This window comes from Salvelinus sp. IW2-2015, linkage group LG26 (genome assembly GCF_002910315.2).
Source record: "Salvelinus sp. IW2-2015 linkage group LG26, ASM291031v2, whole genome shotgun sequence".
Classification (NCBI taxonomy): domain Eukaryota; kingdom Metazoa; phylum Chordata; class Actinopteri; order Salmoniformes; family Salmonidae; genus Salvelinus; species Salvelinus sp. IW2-2015.
Genome location: NC_036866.1, coordinates 49,834,806 through 49,853,118, shown reverse-complemented (window position 1 = coordinate 49,853,118; position 18,313 = coordinate 49,834,806). Strand labels below are relative to the sequence as shown.

At 45.3% G+C, this 18,313-nt stretch overlaps 1 protein-coding gene across 1 annotated transcript in view; it reads right to left on the bottom strand.

Annotated features, from left to right (window-relative positions):
• Positions 1 to 18,313, bottom strand: part of LOC111952253 (reelin) — a 266,162-nt gene that overhangs the window by 70,207 nt on the left and 177,642 nt on the right. Inside the window, 15 exon segments of the mRNA XM_070435040.1 lie at positions 831 to 968; positions 1,901 to 2,013; positions 9,520 to 9,712; positions 10,187 to 10,423; positions 11,100 to 11,261; positions 12,464 to 12,592; positions 12,843 to 12,947; positions 13,416 to 13,482; positions 13,686 to 13,795; positions 13,973 to 14,101; positions 14,315 to 14,523; positions 14,750 to 14,865; positions 15,079 to 15,230; positions 16,986 to 17,137; positions 17,438 to 17,681. Of these exon segments, the coding sequence (XP_070291141.1) occupies positions 831 to 968; positions 1,901 to 2,013; positions 9,520 to 9,712; positions 10,187 to 10,423; positions 11,100 to 11,261; positions 12,464 to 12,592; positions 12,843 to 12,947; positions 13,416 to 13,482; positions 13,686 to 13,795; positions 13,973 to 14,101; positions 14,315 to 14,523; positions 14,750 to 14,865; positions 15,079 to 15,230; positions 16,986 to 17,137; positions 17,438 to 17,681 (2,256 nt within the window).

The following is an 18,313-nucleotide window of genomic DNA, read 5'->3' as shown; positions in this document are numbered from 1 at the left end:
AAGCAGCTGTTGCATTTTTAACTGTCTGTCCATGGGTCTCAAAAACAATGATTGATAGGCAGCTTACACTTCTTCAATTCAACCATTATTTGGTTAAAATACACCTATACATTTGTGAACAGCCATCCACGACAACCACAATCCGTAAGGCGCAAATAGGCCGAGGTGAGAGAGCAGAAGTGTGATTCACATCATTGTGATAATCGTATCGCCCGTAAACTACACCACTGCTCTCCTCCTTACTTACCTCCAAGTGTTTATTGAAGTGAGATGTATAATCTTTGGATTCAGACAGCAGTTGCACCATTCGACTGTTGTCTACAAAAGCCTATTCCTGCTCTTTTCCTGCGATCCATCAAACACATTTGGTGGTGTGTCATCATAGTGGTCTCTGACTTGTGGTCAGACTCAGGTGGAACAAATTTGAACTTTTCTCGATGCTGATTTGAATGTCATTGAGAAAGCAGAAAGGTGTTATAAATATTTTTTTTCACAAACATCCTTTCTACATTTTAAACTAATCCTAGAAGTAATCATGTAGTTTTTCTAAAGCATCTGTAATCTGATTACAATGTATTTTATGGTAACGTAACAGACTACAGTTTTTGTAATCAGATCACATGTAACGCGTTACATGTAAACTCCCAACGCTGTGCGCCCTCTTACTGGGTATTAGAATGATCAACACGCGCAAGGCATCTTCAGATGGTTTTCTGTTTCTGGCAAGGTAAAAAGTCATGTATCGAGTTAGTTTCCACACTAAGTAACACTGTAAGTTAACAAGTTACTTTTAATGGAAGTAATGTTCCCCAACAGTGGCCCTCACTGACCTGCAGTGTCCGTGGTCGCACCATCCGTGTCCGTGGCACATCTGAAGGCACTGCTGTCCGATGTAGATGTCATCCAGAGCCCATTCATCCTGCTCTCCATAGTAGTTCTGGATCCAACGGAACCGCGTGGCACTGGACCTGCACACACAAACAACAGTCAGACACAAAGAGAACCAAACCATCCTGAATGTATTGTCAGGAAAGCTCATAAGCAAATGCCAGGACCAGGATATACATTTGGTGAGCAGGAATACCAACAGAGTTGATGAAATGGGCATTGGCAGATTGTTAAAAACACAAATGGAGAAATAATATGCTTGAACACCACATTTTATCAAACCCCAGAACACTAATGAGACTGGGGAGGTGACACGGATCAATATTGGATCCATCCATACTATATCATCCTTTTTGTTGCTTTACCGTCCGTGATGGGGGTGCTCCATCACCTGTGTAACTATATACAAGCATGTATGTCTGAGTACCAGTGGATTATGTCTGTGAAATGAAAGTGCACCCCCACCTAGACCCCTAATGTGTATTTTAGTGCATGACCCTGCATGTGTCATGGTGATGGATGGTGGAGCCACCACGCCCAGTTAGGTTTATTTGTTACAGTCAGAGCAGTCACAGCAGGTTAGTTCCCTGCAATAGTGACCCAAAATCGACCCAGAGGTGGCCAGGAATCCTTCATGAATGAGATGAGATCAGGAAACCTACTTATTTAAGGCCATAGGCTGGGGAGGGAGGGTAGAGGAAGGTGTGGGGGGGGGGGGGGGTGGAGAGGTGAAGGGAGACAGGAATATTGGTTGTAGGTCAGAGTGCCCTCAGGGAGAGGGGAGTGGGAGGTGTGTGTGAATATCTGAGTGTTCACTTGTGTGTGTGTGTGTGTGTGTGTGTGTGTGTGTGTGTGTGTGTGTGTGTGTGTGTGTGTGTGTGTGTGTGGTGTGTGGTGTGCACTGCGGGCCCAAATTCAGAGTTGAGATTAATGTGCACAACTCAGACTTTCGTAAAGCATTCTGTCAATGGGTATACCAACCTGTATGGATGAAAGAATGCGTGTTACCCACCATGCTCTATGAGGCAGGGGCAGAGTGATGCGTCTCCAGTCAGTGAACTCAGAGGGATGGTACACACTGGGAGCAGTGAACTCTGAACAGCTGGGCATCCCTGGTAGGCAGGCCTGGGAAGGGGAGAAAATACTCAGTCAACTCCATATTAATACACCTGACAGTACAGACACACTTCATTATAGATCTTCCAGTATCTACATGTTTTATGGTTGTTATACCTACATCAGATAAATGCACTTATTGTATGTGGCTTTAGATAAAACCGTCTGCTAAACTTATGTATGGCTGCATCAGTTCCACAAAAGAGCTGTAAAGAAGCTCTGGAGAGTAGCTCAGTCAGTACCACTAACAACTGAGATCATAAACAGACCTAATACCGGAGAATTCCCTCAAAGCTCATCAATAAGCTAAGGAACCTGGGACTAAACACCTCCCTCTGCAACTGGATCCTGGACTTCCTGACGGGCTGCCCCCAGGTGGTAAGGGTAGGTAACAACACATCCGCTAGGCTGATCCTCAACAAAGGGGCCCCTCAGGGGTGCGTGCTCAGCCCCCTCCTGTACTCCCTGTTCACTCACGACTGCACGGCCAGGCACGACTCCAACACCATCATTACATTTGCCGATGACACAACAGTGGTGGGCCTTTCTGCCTCAACGTGATCAAGATAAAGGAGATGCTTGTGGACTACAGGAAAAAGAGGACCGAGCACACCCCCATTGTCATCGACGTGGCTGCAGTGGAGCAGGTTGAGAGCTTCAAGTTCTTTGGTGTCCACATCACCAACAAACTAACATGGTCCAAGCACACCAAGACAGTCGTGAAGCGGGCACGACAAAACCTATTCCCCCTCAGGAGACTGAAAAGATTTGGRATGGGTCCTCAGATCCTCAAAAGGTTCTATAGCTGCACCATCAAGAGCATCTTGACTGGTTGCATCACTGCCTGGTAAATCAACTACTCGGCCTCAGACCACAAGGCACTACAGAGGGTAGTGCGTATGGCCCAGTACATCACTGGGGCCAAGCTTCCTGCCATCTAGGACCTCTATACCAGGCGGTGTCAGAGGAAGGCCCTAAAAATGTTCGAAGACTCCAGCCACCCTAGTCATAGACTGTTCTCTCTGCTACCGCACGGCAAGCGGTACCGGAGCGCCAAGTCTAGGTCCAAGAGGCTTCTAAACAGCTTCCACCCCCAAGCCATAAGACTCCTGAACATCTAGTCATATGGCTACCCCTCCCCTCTCCACACCACTGCCACCCTCTGTTGTCATCTATGCATAGTCACTTTAATAACTCTACCTTCATCTACATACTACCTCAACTAACCGGTGCATTGACTCTGTACCGCCACCCCCCTGTATATATTGCTATTTTTTACTGCTGCTCTTTAATTACTTGTTACTTTTATCTCTTATTCTTTTTTGAAACTGCACTGCTGGTTAGGGCTCGTAGGTAAGTATTTGACTGTAAGGTGAAATGTTGTATAACTGTTGTACTTGGCGCATTTGACTAATACAATTTGATTTGAATATGTGAGTAGACTTTATAGCATAATGCTATCGAAGGTAATTTAAGGTATACCATATCATACTCTGCACTTGTTGAAGGATGACATTTTCTATATGAATATTTATGTTTGTTTTTTTTTCCTTTGTGCTATTTTCCAGCAAGGGTGACTTACAGAAGGACGTTTCATCAAGTCATTAACAATAATGTAGGAATGGACCCTCACATCACATCAACACAACCCCCTTTTAATGGACAGCGGGCCCTTCAGACCAGGAACCCTAGTTGACCAGAAGAAGTCCCTTTTGAAATGGGGACCAGCAGAGCCAAGATATGGCCCCAATCAGCCTGCTATCTCATGTGTTCTAAACAAACCGGAAGATCCCAAGGTGGAATCATTTTTGCTCCAGTATACGACAGCGCAATAAAACCAGATACTTGGTCTTGACCAAAGGTGGGATGCCTTTTTCTAAGACAATTATAATTGAATGTTATTTGTTGGGCAAAAGATATATAGGTACAACAATATGTACAATATTGTATTTACAAATTACAATAAAGTATTAATTAAAACAATTGTTTCCAAAGTGGTTCTCGATTACTCAATGAATAATGGACCAAAATGTCATAAAACACCTTTCCTAACAGCACATCAAACATGAATGACTCATAGTCTCAAGTTTCTAAGTTTAATATTACATTTATATAAGTATTTAGACCCTTTACTCAGTACTTTGTTGAAGCACCTTTGGCAGCGATTACAGCCTTGAGTCTTCTTGGGTATGACGCTACAAGCTTGGCACACCTGTATTTGGGGAGTTTCTACCATTATTCTCTGCAGATCCTATCAAGCTATCAGGTTGGATGGGGAGCGTTGCTGCACAACTATTTTCATGCCTCTCCAGCGATGTTTGCCCAGGTTTAAGTCCGTGCTCTGGCTGGGCCACTCAAAGACATTCAGAGACTTGACCCGAAGCCACTCCTGCATTGTCTTGGCTGTGTGCATAGGATCATTGTGCTGTTGGAAGGTTAACCTTCGCCCTAGTCTGAGGTCCTGAAACCTCTGGAGAAGGTTTTCATCAAGGATCTCTCTGTACTTTGCTCTGTTCATCTTTCCATCGATCCTGACTAGTCTCCCAGTCCATGCAGCATGATTCTTCCACCCCCAGAAATGGAGCCAGGTTTCCTCCAGATGTCAAGCTTGGAATTCACGCCAAAGAGTTTCATCAGACCAGAGAATCTGAGAGTCCTTTAGGTGCCTTTCGGCACACTCCAAGCAGGCTGGAGTGCTGCAGAGATGGATGTCCATCTGGAAGGTTCTCCCATCTCCACAGAGGAACTCTGGAGCTCTGTCAGAGTGACTTCTCCCCCTATTGCTCAGTTTGGCTGGGCGGCCAGCTCTAGGAAGAGTCTTCCAAACTTCTTCCATTTCAGAATGATGGAGGCCACTGTGTTCTTGGCGACCTTCAATGCTGCAGAAACGCTTTGGTACCCATCCCCAGATCTGTGCCTCGACACAATCCTGTCTCGGAGCTCTGCGGACAATTCCTTCGACCTCATGGCTTTGTTTTTGCTCTGACATGCACTGTCAACTGTGGGACCTTTTATAGACAGGTGTGTGCCTTTCCAAATCACGTCCAATCAATTGAATTTACCACAGGTGGACTCCAATCAAGTTGTATAAACATCTCATGATGATCAATGGAAACAGGATTCACCTGAGCTCAATTTCGAGTCTCACTGTACATAAAAAGTGACTGGTAGTAGGATATACATAAATAGGTAAACAGGGCTGAAAAGTGACTGGTAGTAGGATATACATAAATAGGTAAATAGGGCTGGAAGGGGCTGGTAGTAGAATATACATAAATAGGTAAACAGGGCTGAAAAGTGTAATACTTATGGTAATACACTAATGGTAGTATTTACAGTACCAGTCAAAAGTTTGGACACACCTACTCATTCAAGAGTGTTTCTTTATTTTTACTATTTTATGCAATATAGAATAATAGTGAATACATCAAAACTATAAAGTAACACATATGGAATCATGTAGTAACCAAAAAAGTGTTATTTTAATATTTGAGATTCTTCAGGAATCAGGAAGGAGCCACCATTTGCCTTGATGACAGCTTTACACACTTTTGGCATTCTGTCAACCAGCTTCATGAGGAATACTTTTCCATCCGTCTTGAAGGAGTTCCCACATATGCTGAGCCGTTGTTGTCTCAATTGGGTTGAGGTCAGGTGATTGTGGAGGCCAGGTATTCTGATGCAGGTCCATCACTCTCCTTATTGGTCAAATAGCCCTTACACAGCCTGGATGTGTGTTTTGGGTTATTGTCTTGTTGAAAAACAAATGATAGTCCCACTAATTGCAAATCAGGTGGGAAGGCGTATCGCTGCAGAATGCTGTGGTAGCCATGCTGGTTAAGTGTGCCTTGAATTCTAAATAGATTTCTGACAACGTCAACAGCAAAGCACACCCACACCATTACACTTCCTCCTCCGTGCTTCACGGTGGGAACCACACATGCAGGGGTCATCGGTTCAGCTACACCGCGTCTCATAAAGACACGGCGGTTGAAACCAAAAATCTTATATTTGGACTTATCAGACCAAATGACAGATTTCCACCAGTCTAATGTCCATTGCTCGTGTTTTTTGGCCCAAGCAAGTCACTTCTTCTTATTGGTGTCCTTTGAAGGGAAAGGGGGATACCTAGTCAGTTGTGGTTTCTTTGCAGAAAATCAGAAAGGCTGGCATGTACATCATGGATGGCTGGGAGCTCATTGGGCCATCCACACCACCCTCTGTAGGACCTTCTGGTCGTGGGCGGTGCAGTTGCCATACCAGACTGTACAACCAGTCTGGATGCTCTCAATAGTGCAGCTGTAAAATTGTTTCAACCTCCTGAGGGAGAAGAGGCGTTGCTGTATTTTCTTCATGACAGTTCTAGTGTGAGAGGACCATGTTAAGTCCTCAGTGATTCGGACACCAAGGAACTTGATGCTCTTGACCCTCTTCACCTCGATGTGGATGAGGGTGTAGATCTGTTGGGGTGGAATACGAATTGGAGTGGGACTAGGGTGTCTGGGAGGATGGAGGTGATGTGGGCCAGATCAGCCTTTCAAAGCACTTCATGATTTCAGATGTTAGTGCTACAAGGCGGTAGTCATTGTGGCAGGTAGCGTTAGAGTTCTTGGGGACAGGAATGATGGTGGTCAGCTTGAGACGTGGGGAAGACAGACTGTGACAAAGTGAGGTTGAAAATGACCGTGAAGATGCGTGCCAGCTGGTCTGCACATGCACTAAGAAGTGCCCTGGAATACGGTCCCCCTGGCTTTGTGAGTGTTGAGCAGATTAAGAACGTTACTCACGTCAGCCTTGGAGGGCGAGATCACCCAGTCCTCTGAGATGGTGGGGGCCCTTGTGCATGGCTCGGTATTGTTTTTGTTGAAGCGTGCATAAAATGCATTGAGTTCATCTGGTAGAGAGGCATTGTTGGATAGATCATGGCTAGGTCTACCTTTGTAATCCGTAAACGAATATAGCCCCTGCCACATTCGTCGAGCATCGGAGCCGGTGTAATAGGATTCCACCTTGTTCCTATATTGTCATTTTGCCTGTTTGATGGCTCTGCGGAGTTACCATACCACGGACATACCAACCCTAGGATAGGTCAGGGGAGACTTGGATGACTCTCTCCCCCTTTTCACGCTTGAACCAATAAGCAGAGTCAGATAGTTTGGTGGAACATTTTGAACACTACCCTCAAATGGTGGGAATAAAAGAATGAGGAACGTTTCACACCTCAGTTCCAGTTCCAGTCTTGGCTGTCAGATGTAAATGTCGAGACGACTTCTGGACGAACCACCCAAGGACTTACTCTGGCAAATTGTTATTTTTCAATTGAAGCCGAGCTAAGGATTCCAGATCACCAGCTCACATTTTTTCGATGGATGGTGTGCTGAACATGTAGAATGTTGAGGTGATGTCCTGGGCATGGGCAACTGCATGTCTCATGTGCCCTGGGGTCATCCTTATGACATATTGTGTTACCACCCTGCCCTGGTTGTCATATGGTGACCAGAACCATGTTATTTTGCTGTTCTTTGACAAAAATTTCTCTTTTTCAGCTTGGGGGATTTCTTCTTCAACTGAAGATGATGCATTGTGCTCTGGGTTATATTCTTCCCCATCTTCTTCTTCAGATACCTCCTCCTTTTCTAAATCATTGTTCTCTTGTTCCTCCTGGACATCTGAAAAAATCTGATCTATGACCTGTTGGTCACTGAAACGTGCACCATTGGCTTCAGCAAAGAGAGAACTGGGGGGACTGTCATCTGCAGCACCTTTATAGCCTCTGACTTCATTCCCCATTTGTAAACAATTTCAAAAAATGTTTATTTTGTCAGATTTTTTTATTATTTTGTCTGAATTTTTATTTATTTTGTCTGTGAACTTGAGTCATGTGTGGGTCGTGGAGGGAAGATGCTGCACATGCACAAGAAAGTTTTAGTTTTGTCTGAGTTCAATGAGTAGCACACAATCTCAATTTCTCATTGTGTGTGTGTGTGTCTTTGTGGTTTTTGTGGTGTGTAAATGATTTTATAACTGCCGGGTCAAAAATGACCCTAAGGCAATCTTTGTACCCTGGTGGTGTACAGCTTTCATGGAAATATGAACAAAGGCGATGTTTCACTTTTTCTAATGCTGGTGTCACTCTAGGAAAGCTCATCAGATTTCAAGTTGAAAAAATATCATTTAGGGGGTTTCCTCTGCTGTTAAACATAGTGGCGGGTCATTTTCTACCCTTAAGACAACACAAGTGTGAAATTAAGTAACTGCTAAACTTTAACATTAGAACTGAACCACTTCTTGTCCCTTTTAAGATGATTCCTCCAGTCACAATTCATAGAACACACCCTTTCGTAGTATGCTCAATCCAAATTGAGAATATCAACCTGCAGCAATTTCCTGGTAAACAACCTATTGACTTCATAATTTTCTCCTGTTTGTCATATGCCATTATCATCATTCATCCTGTAACCATTGATACCTTTTACTCTTTATTATTCTACTTTTGCATTTAACCTGTTGTTGTGTGTTTCTCTGATACAAAAGAAGCGCTACAAAACGGTACAAATTCACAAATCTGATATTACGCTCATCAGATATACCTTCAGATAAATCAATGATTACAATTTTGTCTTATAGTGTTATTGTTAAAATCACTCATAAGTCAGATCTTCTTAGAATACCATTTTTGTCCAATAATGGACTGGTGCCCTGATTCATAAAAAAAATATGAAAAATCCTTAGAGATAAATTCATAAATTTACAGTAATAACTTGGCCAATAATATGAGCGTCAATACAGAAAGGTAGAAGGAAGACTGTTCCAAATTATATAACTCGGGTGTAAAATCTTTGCTGTTCCTAATAAAATAAATAAATAATAAATAACCACATTCTAATCGCTAGACTCACACCCCTGAGCAAGTGTGCCAAATTCCATGACTGTCAAACAGATAAAGCGATACACAGTGTACAAAACATTATGAACACCTGCTCTTTCCATGACATAGACTGACCAGGAGAATCCAGGTGAAAGGTATGATCCTCATTGATGTTAAATCCACTTCAATCATTGTTTATGATGGGGAGGAGACAGGTTAAAGACACATTTTCAACCTTGAGACAATTGAGACATGGATTGTGCATGTGTGCCATTCAGAGAGTGAATGGGCAAGACAAAAAAGATTCCAGTGCCTTTGAACAGGGTATGGTAGTAGGTGCCAGGCATACCTGTTTGTGTCAAGAACTGCAACGCTGCTGGGGTTTTCACACTCAACCGTTTCTCGTGTGCATAAAAAATGGTCCATCACCCAAAGGACATCCAGCCAACTTGACACAATTGTGGGAAGCATTGGAGTCAACATGGGCCAGCATCCCTGTGGAACGCTTTCGACACCTTGTGGAGTCCATGCCACTACGAATTGAGGCTGTTCTTAGGGCAAAGGAGGGGTGTTCTTAATTTTTTGTACACTCAATGCATATGTGCCTTTTATTGTTGATCATTCATTATATTTCACTACTTCTTCACCTCTTTGACCAGGTGCCAGGTCAGGCCATGATTGGTGGAGAACTCCAGGCGGACCTGTGTGTCGATGTGGGGGGAGGGGTCTCGGCCGCAGCCCATGACCAACGAGAACTGCAGTGTGTAGGAGGCTCCAATCTGCATGGACTGGGTCTCCACATAACGGATACTGGAGCCTGGGCTGGGCTCGCCTGAGAAACTACAGTACAATAAACGGTTAGCTAACACACATTAACAACACATAGAACTGCTTATCCACATAGTGTCTACTGGAACAGGGGCCTGAAAAACACTTCATACGCATCTCTTGGCTCAATCTGAAGCAGAGGTGAATGGTTTTTACCAATACCTGTAAAGCTGTTGGTAATGTTTTTTTAGCAGTATTTGGTTTTATTTGAGTAGATTACACAGGTACATACAATATTTGTGATGACACTATACCCCGGGAGAGTATGTTGTGTTTTGTTCCGATAGCGTAAAAGCCCCAAAAAACAAGATAATAGCAACGATTCAGCACCACTGAGATGGACTGCGACATAACTACAATTATGTAGTTCAGCACCACATGACAGTGTACAGAAACCTTCCAAGGCGCAACATCTCTCCACTAGCCTGAAGATAATTGGGAAGTACTGTAGGGCCGGAAAGTGAGAAACGCTTGTCTTTAGCGTACCTGAGTGTCCAGTCGTGCTGGCAGTAGGGCTGAACGTGCCCCAGGTAGAAGCCCAGACTCTGAGTGACGTCAAGTACATTACTGAAGTCCAGACTTATGGTGTTGAACAGCACAGAGGTCATAGTGATCTCATCCACTGCCCAAACGTCATGCCCACGCCCAGAGTGGTACGGCTGCCACCAACGGAACTGCACCCCAAACTTACGGGCACCGGGGGGGAGCTCCACTGATACAATCCTGTAGAGGCGAGAAGGAAGGAGGAATGGAGGGGAGAGAACGAAGGTAGGTGGAGAGTGAGGATGGAGGGACGGAGAGAGGAACACAGGAAGGGATGGAGAGAGGGAGAAATGAGATAAGGGCAGGTGGAGAGAGAAGATGGAGGGAAGGGAAGGAGAGGGAGTGGGATGGAGTGTTGTCAATGTTCTCAAAATAATCCAAACAGTCCAGATGGAGTGAGTCACATTAGCAAGGCTCTGACTGACTGGGTCTGGATGGTGCTCTTCTATAACCCACACAGCTATGGACTCAATTACCTCCTCTCAGCAGACACACACACAATGTGCATTCACTCCTCTATCCCGACACTTTGCCCCCAGCCTTCTGCCCCCTGATGAAGAGCTCTCTAGTTGGCCCAGGCCCAGCTCTGCGTGCGCGTGCGTGCGTGCGTGCGTGCGTGCGTGTGTGTGTGTGTGTGCGTGTGTGCATGTGTGTGTAGCCGTTTGTCATTACAGCACACAGTAGGCAGTACTAAATGGGTCACTGGGGGTTACATCTCTCCTCTCAGCACCAGGCATCCATTAGCACAAGAAATATGTGTGTTAACAGTATTACAGACGCCTTAGGACTGTTTTACACATGCGCGGACACAGAGACACACACACCTCCAGCCCCCCCACCCCCTCCAGTACAGTACCTGGGTTCGTGGAAGCCCTTATATGCGTAGTGTTGCAGCAGGGTCCAGGTAATGCCATTGTCTGAGGAGAAGTGCAGCAACACACCTTCTCCTGGTTGGTCAGGGGCAGGACAGGAGCTCAGGATGCTACGACTTCCCAGACGCAAAGTGAACTGGAGGTACCTGGGGGAGAGAGGGGGGGGGGGGGGGAGAAGGAGAGAGAGAGAAGGGGTCGAGGGGTAGAGGGAGGAGAGGTGAGAGAGGAAGGGAAGGGGGTTAGACAAATAGACACAGATGGAGGAAGGAAGGGTGGGAGAGGAGGAGGGGCGGCAGGGTGATGGATGAGATGATTAAACGAATGAGGACAAAAATAGATAGAAGAGAAGGATGAGAGGAAGAGTGGGGGGAGAGAGAGAGAAAGACAGAGAGAGAGAGGGTGAGAGAGAGAGCGAGAGGGAGGGAGAGAGTCATACACATTTAGACATTTAGATGTTTTCACCTTCCTCTCATAATGTGTCTCTGAGAGTTGACATATCACCAACTAGGGAAGAGAGAGATGGTAGCACTCAGAATGCTGCACTATTCATCAACACACACAAACACACACACACACACACACACACACACACACACACACACACACACACACACACACACACACACACACACACACACACACACACACACACACACACACACACACACACACACACACACACACACACACACACACACACACAAACACACACTGCCCTCAGTGACACACTCAGCCTCCAGCTCCCTCTGTCCTTGGCTCTGGCTCAGTGTGGCTCTAATCACCAGCCCAGTTTCCTCTGGCAGGCAGGCGTTCACTCAATCTGAGAGGAAAGTGGTATTAAATATGGCCGTCAGGTGGCACACAGGGAGCCACAGAAGGCATAATCAATCAAACACAGATGCCATCTCATCTCTCTATCCTTCTCTCCTACTCTATTCCTCACTCTCTTTCATTCTTTCTTTCCCCTCAAACCTCCTCTCATCTACAGTCCCCATCCATCTCACACCACAGGGATGGAGGGAAGGAGAGAAAGAGGGAATAGGTGACAGAGGAGAGGAGAGAGGTGACTTGTTGGAACTTCTGCAATTTCAATCAGAGATTAGAATGCCTGCTGAGGATATGAGATGAACCCTGCTATGATCCCAGTATAATGTATTCTGTGAAACTGACCATTAGAGAAGGTGTGTAAATGTGAATATTCATGTGTACCTCCAAGTCTCATTCATAGACATTGACTGAAAATGCAAGACATTATCATTATTTTTCTCTCTCCCCTTTTTTCCCCGTACAGTAATACATGAGTATGTGCATGCACCTGTGAGTGTGTGTCCCTAGCCCAGTACTGTACCTGGCCTGAGAGCTGTCGAGCGGTGTGGTCACCAGGTGTCGTCTGCTGTCCCTGTTGAAGACCAAAGCCTTGCCACTGGCCAGAACCCCACAGCCGAAACTCACCTCCGCTCCCCTCAGGGAGGAGAAACTGTGGAAGGAGGAGATCAAGAACTTCAAAATCTATTGCCACTCCAGAGAAGCTACTAATGCAACATAAACTGTAAACAAAATAGAATGTTCAGACAATTATAATCGTTTTTTTGCCAGCAACAATAGCACATTGTCCTAATAGCAATGTAACACAGTGCTTAACGTTCAACATGTGTGTGTGTGTGTGTGTGTCTGCCAGTCCGTCCGTCTGACTGTCTATCGTTGAGAACGTTCTCCTTTTAGTTTACCTGTGGTAGGAGGAGAGTCTGGGGGAGGAGAAGCCCTCAGACAGGAAGGCAGAGAATGTCTGGGATGCCAGCTCACACGCTGGACCACTGAACCCTGGGTCACACCACAGGAGACAGAAAGGCGGGGAGGGAAGGGTATTGGGGGGGGGGGGGGGGGGCGAGAGGAGGGTATGAAGGAAGAGTGGGAGGAGAGGGGGAGGGAAGGGAGGAGGAGACAGGGACATAAATGTTGGGGGGGGTAGAAAATATGGGGACAGAAGAAGAACATATTAGGAAAGAGTGGGAGGGAGAGGAAAATTGGGATGAGAGAGGGAGGCAAGAAGGCAGAATAAGAGACAGAAAGAGAGAAAGAAACGAGACAAAGAAGGAGAAAGGCAAAGTAGAAAAACAGAGAGAGAGAGAGAGAGAGAGAGACGGGAATGGATCCAGATACAGAAAATAATACATATTAATACATGCAAATAAAAATAAAAATAAAATGATTTGAGACATTTGATGAATCAGCAATAAAAGAGAATGAGAATAATTAATTCAACATATATTATTCATTCTTTCATTAAGTTCTGTTCTTACTTGCAGCCGGTGCGGGAGCAGTGTCCTCTTCCAGAGCAGAAACGTAGGCAGGACGGACCAATGTACACTGGATATATACACAAATAAGAGAGAGATAAGAAATTATATACATATGGACTTTGACATATAATACCTTTGAAAGATGGTCGTGGTTTCTTTTTGAGTTTCTAGAAAGTGAATCTTTAAGGGATTTGAACCATTCAACTTAGCATCGCCAGACCCATGCTCTTATGAGGCACACAGGACCACTAGTGTGTGTAAGGTTCTCACCATTGTCTATGGCCCACATGTTGCCAGCACCCATGCCACTCTGTCTCCAGCGGAACTGTGTGGTCTCAGTCAAGGCAGCGTTGGGCAGTGGGATGGAGATCCTAGTCCAGCTGTAGATTGGTAGAAACATAGTTTTAAATATAACACTAGTAGTAATTGAATGTATTTCTATGGACACACACTAATCTGTGTGCGTGTGCGTGTGTGTGTGTGTGTGTGTGTGTGTGTGTGTGTGTGTGTGTGTGTGTGTGTGTGTGTGTGTGTGTGTGTGTGTGTGTGGTGCCTACCCGCTGTAGTTGTCTGAGGAGTAGATGGTGCTGTGTGGTAGGTGGGGGCCAGCACACAAATCTGGAAGACACTCCGTGTGGAGCAGCGACCAGGAACGACCGTGATTGGTGGAAAACTCCAGATTGACACTAACAAAGCGATAGAAAAATCTTATCTACACCTCCAAATGATGCAAATATAAATTTAAAAAACAAGACAAAAAAGTTAGAAACTTTGCACCCATGGAAATGGACACCTCAATATTGTATCATATCATATTGTAGCGAGGTTCGATCTCTTGACGGAACGGCTAAGGTACTGGGTTGGACCCGGGTTTGAGTCCCGGTCGTATCATATCGTACCTGTTGGAAGGCTGGTAGGACCCACAGCCCAGATTGATGGAGAACTGTGCTACATGGGTATGTGTGCCAGGAAGGACAGGCAGCAGCTGCATGAAGTCTACTGCCCAGACGTGACGGTTGGCACCGCCATGTAACCGCTGCTCCAGGCAGAACTGGGTGATGGGGGTCTGGAGGTCTGTGGGCAGGGCTACTGACACTACTGACGGAGTCTGGTGGAGAGGGGGAGGGTGAGGAAAGAAGGGGTGAGTTGAAGGAGAGAGGGAGGGGAGAGGAGATGAAGCGCAGTTGAGGAATTAAAAATGATTCGAGCTGGATGGAGCAACATATTTTACATTTAGCTAGCTAAACATGAAAAATACCGTTTGAATTTGCTCAGTTCATAGAGCAGCCTAGTGTAGTAGATGGAGCAGGTCTATGTTATGTGTGTAGTCTCACCCTATAAGAGGAGTACGGCAGGGTATCCAACAGCACAAGGTCTCGTCTCCCCTCTGACCTCCCAAACAAGATGACATCATTCTCATGGGACTCTCCTGGGTCACACTCCCCACCACCTGCAGGGAAACACACAGACACGCACGCCTTCTTTGTCAGGAAAACATTTGGCTGCAAGCATAAAAAGACGGATATATTACCTCCCCTTCATCTGCACTGATTGGATAAGACTTGACAGGTGAAAACAATATGGTGGAAGCTCAACAGGTCAGTGCAAAGAAGGTATTTACATCATTGAGAAAGAGTCTGTGTCAGTGGTAGGTGGTTCTTACCCATGGTGAAGTAGAACCGAAGGTTTCCGAAGGAGGTGGTATCCAGGTAGGGAGTACACATCTTCCTCTCTCCGTCCCTCTCAAACACCAGGGCCATGCCTGACTCTATCTCCCCACAATGGGTCCCATACACAGCCCCCTCGATGTCCCAGCTACACACAGAGAGAGAGAAGGGTTACATTGGAATAGCAATCCTATCTCAGCAGTTTCTGTCTCTCCTTCTCAGTACTGATGACATTTCCCTGTGTGTGACAGATGGAGTATGGACAGGGAGGTGACACCTGTTCCAATCCTCAGCAGGATCTGCTTGAGCCACGCATGACGCATGAGATATGACACACGTACGACAAAAGACAGGTTTCAACTGACATAGACAGGTCCTCTGAACTGAAATACATGACATTTGAGACACAATGATGGGAATGAGATAAGCCTTGTGAGTGACAGACACTCAGTCTCCAAGACCCAGGTTAAGGCCAGAATAAAAGCGCTTCCAAAAGCACTTCCATGATGATGATGATGATGATGATGAAAGAGCGCGTTTGATATGTGAAAGGGAGAGATGAGCTGTGTTCGAATTCTCATACTAACTTCCCTAACCGTACTATGTGTTGTGTGAATTGAGTATATAGTATGCTTATTGGTCATAGTATGGACATAGTTAGTATGCCACACATTTTCCGTGCTTTTAGTGCCGTAATGCAATTCCTCAGAAAATGGGCGGGGCTTCATAACTTTTCAGATTTGAAGAAAGCCGCAATCCGACGAGAATGGATACAAATCCATTGCTTTAACTAATTATGACAAATGTTGAGAAAATGTTGAAAAATGTCATGAAGTAATACCTTTTCAAAGAAGTTACATTACATGTTATGTTGGCTGACAATTTGTTCGCTACGCTATCCTTACGAACCGCATAGCATTAGAACAGTATGTACCTGTATGTTAGCTAGTTACAATGACGTTAAGCCGTCATTGTAAATAAGAATTTGTTCTTAACTGACCTGCCTTGTTAAGTAAAGGTTAAACAAAAAACATTTAAAACATTTACCTAACGTTTGTTGGCTACTAATACATCGAACTCGCCAGGCAGTATATTAACTATCTGCTATCTAACTAACTACCCAACATTTATTGGCTTGATTATTTACATCACTACATTCTCAGCTAAGTGGTATAGTCGATCGATTCAATGGCTATCTACTCTGATTTCAGAGCACTCTTGCGCAGAATAACTGATGAACTTATGAACGCACAACACCCGTTGAATATGGCCGGAGTCAGTAAACGTCTGCAAAAAAAGCATATTTAAATTGTTGCCAGCAGCACAGTTACAGTCACCAACGCTCTGGATAACATGAAAACAGCCTAAGCAACTCTGCTAGGGAGGGTAAAATGGTCAGAGTGAGCGGTTCTCTCATTTGTTTCTGGAAGTAGCTAGCCAAAGTTAGCTTAGTTGCTTGACTGCCGTTGAACGCCCGGATCAACCCTACTCCTCGGCCAGAGCGTCCAGCGTGCGCTCTGAACGCTCAGAGAGCGAAACGCTCTGAATTTATGAACGGACAATCAAGCTCTGGATTTACGAACGCCCAGCGCGTAATCTGGCACTCCATATTCAATTTACGAACACACCCAAAATCATATTTTTTTTWAAACTAGGAATATGTTCAACTAACAAGCTAGCAAGAGGTTGCATAGCAACAGCATCAACTTCCGGTAGACAGGCCAAGCTCTAGTACGCTCAACTAAAACGATACTGTTCGTTTCCAGTATACTAAAATGAACTAATAGTATTTAATGTAGTATGCAGTATATACTCATTAAGTATACAGTATGTTAGTATTGGTATTCGCACACAGCTATGTATACAGAGAGATGGAGATGATGATGACATCATTATGTCTCACTTGGTGGGCAGACTCTCAAAGTCCTCCTCCCAGTAGCTCCGACCCTCCTCTCGGTGGAGGTCAATGTCTCTGGTGGAGGCGAAGGTGTGGCCCACCCCATCCTCGATGTTGCCATGGAAATACAGGGTGTTGCCCTCTGACTGACAGGCACGCTGGGAAAGAAGGAAGTGAAATGACACTGTCAAATATCATCAATACAGATGGCAATACCGTATTACTTTACTGTAGGTCTTGTACATGGTGAAGTGTTACACTGTAGAGCCAGGAGTTTTTCTGTGACCACGTGACCTGACCGGTAAAAACTCCTGGTCCTAGTAAGTAAGCAACAGTATTTTGGTGAGGGCAACTCGATTACCTTGATTAACTTACCTCGTTTAAAAAGATGGTTTGCAAACTGCCATTAAACAGTTGAAGAAGAAGAGGAGAGAAAAAGATGAAGAAGAACATGGTACCTTGACGGTAGCCCCAGGGAAGAAGAGCCAGTTGGCTGTGTCTGGGGGGTCCAGATTATCCTCCAGTAGGGGGGGTCTGTAAGCAGCGTTGACCAGGAGTACGTTGTCCAGGCCCCAGCACGACTCGTAGCCTTCGGGTCCCTGGGGGGCCTCCTGGGACCAGCGTACACGCACCCCATCTCCCCTGGAGTGCACTGGCAGGGGCAGGAGGTGGACTACTGTACTGCTGTTAGTTGGAGCTCTGTGGAGAGGATACATGATATATATAAGCTCAGAATCAGTGTGTTTGTTGTGTGTGTGTATTGTGTGTGTGTGTGTGTGTGTGTAGAGTGGTGGGAGGGAAGGTGTGCATGTGTGGGGGAGAGAGAGGGAGAGTATTTGTGAGTGTGTCTGTGTTTGTGTGTGTGTGCGTGGGGGTTCCCGTGTTTACACTAAAGCAGAACATGCAATTAACATGCTGCTGGGAAAAAAATGACGAAACATTATCATCAAAAATAAAAGAGGGAGAGGGAGAGGGAGAGGGAGCAAGAGATAGAGAGACAGAGGGTGAGAGAGAGAGAGAGAGTGAAAGAGGGGGAGAGAGTGATTCTAAACAACTAGAGAAGAAAATATTACAGGAAGAGGAAAGGAATGACAAATTGAGAGGGGGAGGTGTGAAAGAGCGAAAAAAGAGAAGAAGAGGACATGGTGTTTATGACAGATGGATGTCTGTGTGAGGAGAGAAGGAAGCAGGAAGAGAAGGAGAGAGAGAGAGAGAAAGGAAGGGAGAAAGAGAGGGAGGGAGGGGATGTCTGCTGTGAATAGGAAGAGGATTGAGGAGAAAGAGATGATGAAAAGAGGATGAAGAGAGGGGAGAGAAAGACAGGAGAGAGAGAG